The sequence below is a fragment of the Caretta caretta genome, chromosome 18 (assembly GCF_965140235.1).
Source record: "Caretta caretta isolate rCarCar2 chromosome 18, rCarCar1.hap1, whole genome shotgun sequence".
Classification (NCBI taxonomy): Eukaryota; Metazoa; Chordata; order Testudines; family Cheloniidae; genus Caretta; species Caretta caretta.
Window position 1 is genome coordinate 19,024,277 of NC_134223.1, and position 6,000 is coordinate 19,030,276.

Sequence of the window (6,000 nt, forward strand, 5' to 3'; positions counted from 1 at the left end):
TCCACAGAGCAGGTACAAACCTGGCAGTGGAAATGCAGGCGTCTCTCTTCTTGATTTATACCAGGATGAGTGGTATGAGAAGCAGAGGGGTTCTCTGCAGGGAAGAAGGAAGAGAGCAGGAAGGAAGTGCTGGGAGTTGCTGCCAGTGCTTAGTAAAAGAGTAGGAAGACAGACCAGATCCTCAGGACAGGAGGACTGGGTCCATCTTGAGGCTGGCATGTAGATGCTGTGTGGGTTTCTGTGTTGTTGGTTCGGCATTGGTAGGTATATCCTAGATGGGGTGGACTTCTGTTAAATGATATAGCCAGAGGGCCAAGTCACTGCAGCAGCCACACCAGGCTGCAGGGTTCTTTGAGATGCCCTGAGAAGGGGGAACTGATACTGTATTGTTCTAGAGACACCCTAGGCCATGAGGGGACGCTCAGTGGATGATGACCTCTAACACTGGTGCAGTCAGCAGGATTTGTCCTGTGAATCCCCTTTAGTTAGAGCAGAGGATGGAGGAGAGGAAGCCAAAGAGCAGCAGCCGTAGTTAAGCCGTGGGGTCAACAGTAACTACTGTGGTTCCTGTTCCAGTTTTTAGAAGTGGACAGGTGGCACGAGCCAATCCAGGAAGTTCTCCTGGTGGATTTAGAGGCAGCAGGAGGCACTGTTGTGTCTGCAAAGATGGCTGGCAATCTTGGAGGAGTAGCAACAGGAGCAGCACCTACTGGGGATCCTGCAAAAGAAAACATCCGTAGTCACAGATATGGAGACTAGAGAAGGTATACTATGCCTGTGGGCAACAGGGACACCTGAGAATGGTTTGCCCCTATGGCACCATTGTTGAGATTGACTTTGGGAAGCAGAGCACAGGCTGCAAAGAGAGTGGCAGAGAGGCTCCTACAGGGAAAAGACCCCAGGCTGGAAGGCTTGGGAGTGGGTTAAAGAACAGCCCAAGTGGGGTGGAAGAACTCTTGTTTGTTTGGACTTCTGTTACATTGAAACCCAGGTGAGGGGGAAACTGAGGCAGGGTGCTGCAGTGCCATGCTGCCCACAAGGTGGCTAGACCCATGACAAATTCTATAAAATATTTTTGTGAGAGAGTGAGTGGGGAAGGTGCTCAAGGCTGGCTTTGTGTTACCCAATAAAGTAATGCGGGGGGCTTCTCCCTCCCATCCTCAAATCTCCTCCATCTGTCTTCCTTCATTTTCCCTGGCTTTCCATAATCTCTGTCCCTGATGGTTGAGTGGAGGATGGACGTAAAAGTTCTAAGGTACCTATCTTCCCCCCTCCCCGCCCCGCCGCTACTGCACTATTTGAGCACCTCACAATTTATAATGTATCTTATCCTCCGCATACCCAGGGGAGTCAGATAAGTGCTATTAACTGATTTTATAGATGGGGACTGAGACGTAGAGACTGAGTGACTTGCCCAAGGTCACTCAGGAAGTCTGTGGCAAATCAGAATTGAACCCATGTCTCTCGAAGCCCAAGCTAGTGCCTATGACCATGGTGGACAACGCTGCTTCTGCTCCGGCACAGTAGAACTTTCTAACACGGGTGAAGCTCATCTTTGCGGGAGACAGCGCTTTCTCAGGGGCTGCTCTGATGCTCTGGAACAAACTCCTGCAGGCGCAAAGGACCAACACAGGCCTCCCCACATTTCACTTCTCTGACCTGCCATCTCTAACAAAGACACAGAGCAGCATGGGAATCCTCAAACCTTCATCACCCCACCCCCAAACAAACCACCTCACTACAGACACACTTCCAACCCATCCAGCACTTCAGAGAGAGAATGAGAGAGAAAACAGCTGGCAGATGTTAGCCATGTCGCTTAATGCACAGCCGTACATGCTACAGTGATGAGGTGGGACAGGAACCTCGATAGACTAGTACAGAATAGAATGCTGCCTTTGTGCTTCTTTTCCAACTCCCAGGGAGTGAAATTGGCAAGCCTTCTCTTCTAAAGCAAAACACCTGTCCATTTTAATCCTTTGTCTGCTCTTGGGAACAGACCTGGCTGGTAATGTGGCTACTGCACCCACATCTGTGGTTCACAAGAAGCCTAGCACCTTGGATTTGTTTAGCTTGGGTCACCCAATTGGTGTGCTGGGGTTTTCAGGCTTTTGTAACCCCTCATTTAGGAGGGCATGTGGGATTTGTTTTCTCTGTTGGGGTAGGGGGAGAGATCAAAGTTGTCACGGTCATATTTTTGGATCTCAACTAATAGGGTTTGTGTTAAATATTTTAAATGCTGGAGTGTGGCAGTATTTCCTTGAGGCAAACAAGCCCAAGTTAAAAGTGTACAGTTAATACATAATAACATCTAGCATTCATATAGCAATTGTCATTCAGAGATCTCAAAGTGCTTTAGAAAGGGTGGGACAGCACTATCCTCCCAGGCCTACAGATAGGGAAACTGAGGCACAGAGGTGAAGTGACTCACCTGAGGTCACTCAGCAAATCAGTGGCAAAGCAGGGAGTAGTACCAAAATCTCTTGATTCCCAGCACTGTGCTTGATCTTCCTGGACTATAATGCTGAATTTCTGAGCCTTACTTGGATTCCTTAAAGAAGAGAGTAAAATGCTTTTAGAAAACAAGAGAAAATAATCTGGAAAAGGAAATCCGTAAGAGATTCTATAGATTTGCAATTTTCCTTTTAAAGGAGGAAGGAGAAGCTTTGTGTTACCTGTGAGGACCAGCGTTCTCCTAATCAGGTTTCTGTGAACAAGAGTTGTTAACATCAAAACACCAAGTGACCCCTGAATTTTCTCCTATTAAAGGAACTGGGAATTTTGCCAGTGACTTCAGTGGGAGCAGGTTTAGACCAGAGCAGAGCAAGGAGCTGAATTCTTCATAGTTCATAAGATGATGTCCATGCTACCCACCCCTGCAGGGTGGGGAAACATAGCACTCTGAACTCAGGGCTTGACAGGTAAGTTAACAGAGTTGGTGAGGGAGGGCAGTGACATTTTTCATGATGTTTTATTTTTGAAGTCTATGCGTGGTTTAAGGAATCTTACACATCTGTCTATAGCATTTCAATTCACCTTTAATACACATTAGGCCTTTGTAACTTTTATTTTTGGTACCTTTTTTGTTTATCTTTTTAAGCCAAATCCTGCTTCTTTTCCAGCTGAAATCTGTGTAGGTGCTTGCATGAGTGTACACACTGGAGTTAGGGTTTGCAACATTTACAAACAGCAACATCCCCACAGAGCCTCATTCTGGATATAGACTAAAAAAGGGGGGTGGTCTATTGTAATCTGAGAGCAGCAGAGTTCATAAAACAGTGCTTAAAGAGCACCCCGGCCCTAAGCAATCTGGCTTGATTCTGAAAAAATGTGTTTGCTCGATCTACCAGGACCCCTTGTGACACTCCCACCCCACACACTTCAAGTCCTGATGTTCCTCACACATTGTCCAATAAAATTCTATGTTTTAATGACTTCAAACAAAAGATCAATGAATAAAAAAAACATTTTATTGACATTTACAGTAATGGAACCAATGTCACTTTCAACATCACAACTTCATAAAAGTATGTTAAGCTCATCAGCACATTCAGTGAATGACTGTAGAGTACACATTTCCCACCATCCCTACTAGGTAAAATACACAGCAGGTACTTCCTTTACAAAAGGCATCAATTATCCCTCAAATGAGATTAACCCATGCTGCATGTTAAGAGAATTTCTCCTACAGTCATTCGTTATCATAATAACTTTGCACAAGAGATTATACTAAAATAGTATAGGAACTTCAGAAGCATCCATATTTCTGAATCAAATCTTTCACTCAAAAGGTAAAGGCTAGATTCTCTTTATGATACAAACTACATCCTCAAATGCCCCCTCTTTCTGAAGATCAGTACCTAATATAGGGCCAAAACAGCTCCTGAATCAATGCCCATAGAAATCCATGAAGATTCCCATTGACTTCAAAGGGCATTTACTGAGCTAAACTCTGATTGGAAGCCAATGGGAGATTTGCTCTGTAAAGTGCCAAAGGGCTTGGCCCTCTATTCAGCTAGGAGCCACCCATAAGGGCAGCATGTTTGCTGCAAGATACAGACACCATCCTTCACCATGAAGGGAAATTACTGCAGAGAGCATGTCTCATGACAAACAATAAAACCCCCTCCTGGAAATCAAAGTTTCCTACTTCAAAGAGGGACCATTAAATCAAAGATCCCTTTGGTTTTGCAGCACACACACACATAAATGTCCAGTCTACCATGGTCTCCAGATGGCAGCAACAGTCACAGGGATGTTCTTCTGGGAAGGATGCTTCCTGGGTACCAGACATGGCAGTGAAGGTGGGCTATGCATGGGGGTTGAGCATAGGTTGTCTGGAATCGTCTGAGCTTTGCAGAAATGCTTGATCAGCCGGGCCTGAGCTTCCTTCTTAGGCTCACAGTAGGAGAGGAAATGCAGAGCTTCCTTCAGGCACTCCAGGTAACCAGTGTTAAAATCCTGTTCTGGGCTCTTTTGACTGAACACTGGAAAATAAATGGGAGAAAATCAACATGTTAATGGTCTGTCCAGACTCTGAGCAGTGTAAATACATCTGCAGGGATCAACACGAGGGGCCATCTCCCACAAATCCTTGCTCATGTGGATAGTCCTTATGCAAATGGTCCCATTGACTCCTGCAGGAGTAAGGTCTACTTGTGTGAGCAAAGATTTGTAGGAGTCGGCCCTCAAGGAAGCAGCATCTGTGAGTGAGTGAAAAGCATGCTGCATACTCACTTTGTGTCTGCAGCTGGCTCTGCTGTTTCAAGTAGCCGACTGCCACTTCCAGGATATCGGCTTTCTCCAGCTTGGAGTTGGGCTGGTGTCTCCGGAACTCCTTCTCCAGCAGGAGTTTCAGTTGCTCGATGCTGCTGTTAATCCGGTCCCGGCGCATTTTCTCCACCACCGGCTTCCTCAGCTGCACAAGAGAAGGGCCAGGTTGTTAGGGATACAGTTGGATCCAATTTATTTACATAATCTCCATTGATTCCCACCCGCGTACATTAGGACAAATTTCTACTCAGTAGGAACTCTATGGTCCTGGCGTGTCTGTCTGTCCATCTGTCTTCCTCTTTTTTACCTCTATATGTCCATCCGCCATCTTTACGCCAATCTTTGTTCTCGTTCTTTACATCTTTTTTTCTTTTTTTACTCTATCACTAATCTATCTGTTTATTCTTATTTTCACCTTTCTATTATATCTCTCTGATGTTCCTGTATTAAATCGGTTAGGTAAACACCCAACTGGCTCTGAAGTTTCAGATGCATTAGGAGTCACACTGAATATAACCTAACACTCACTTTCCAGCCCTGTCCATTGTTTAACTTACTTTATTCTTCTCTTTTGGCAGCAGTTTCTCCTCCACCTGGGCCATGAAGCTGTTGCTGGGAGCCATTCTTATCCTTGCCAGTTAGGGCCACAGATCTGTGGATCAGGGGTTCCTGTGCTGAACACAAGGCTATGTGACAGCCTCTATTTATACCCAGAATGGCCAAGCCGATATGTGAGTCTCAGGCTCGTTGATGTTTCCCACACTTGTTCAGCCAATCCGGGCACATGGTCAAACAATAGAGGAGGCATCTATCAGTGCATGGTACATTGATTATAAATGCCCCGGAGAGAATAACCTTCTGCCCAAACCAACTGGTGGAGTGTGCAGTGTGGTGCTGCAGGGCTGCACTAGGATCTGGGAAAGCACTGACCCTCCAGCTGGTTGTCTGGGATCAATTGCATTCCAAAGTCGCAGCATGTGCCAGTCACATTCGTACTGGGGATGGAGGCACACGTTTCGGGGAAGGCGGGAAAAGGAGGGGGCAGTGCCTTAAGGGTTAAAATAAAGAGTTCTGCGTCCATCTCTCTGCTCTTTCTGGAGAGGGCATTGAACACCCAGCCCCGTTATCACAGAGTTTACCTGCTGAGGGTGCTTGTTTGTAGAGTACTTGGGGTTTTCCCAGTACTGACCAAATGGCAAAGTAAAATACTGTCTTAGTGTAAAATGA

General features: G+C 46.0%; 1 protein-coding gene across 1 annotated transcript; it reads right to left on the reverse strand.

The window, feature by feature from the left end:
• Positions 1–3,450: 3,450 nt before the first annotated feature.
• LOC125624200 (transcription factor HES-5-like) lies at positions 3,451–5,759 on the reverse strand. The gene is made up of 3 exons (XM_048824583.2): positions 5,331–5,759; positions 4,738–4,918; positions 3,451–4,487 (listed from the first exon to the last, which is right to left on the reverse strand). The coding sequence occupies exons 1-3, from the start codon at positions 5,394–5,396 to the stop codon at positions 4,219–4,221; spliced, it is 516 nt and encodes a 171-aa protein (XP_048680540.1). The 5' UTR covers positions 5,397–5,759; the 3' UTR covers positions 3,451–4,218.
• Between the last annotated feature and the right edge of the window lie 241 nt (positions 5,760–6,000).

Bases quoted from the DNA above. Each gene is read 5' to 3' on its own strand.
- LOC125624200 (XM_048824583.2), bottom strand. From the start codon at position 5,396: ATGGCTCCCAGCAACAGCTTCATGGCCCAGGTGGAGGAGAAACTGCTG. The intron at 4,919-5,330 runs GTAAGTTAAACA...TCTCTTGTGCAG, and splicing joins TGCCAAAAGAGAAGAATAAA to CTGAGGAAGCCGGTGGTGGA. The intron at 4,488-4,737 runs GTGAGTATGCAG...TTTATTTTCCAG, and splicing joins GAGCCAGCTGCAGACACAAA to TGTTCAGTCAAAAGAGCCCA.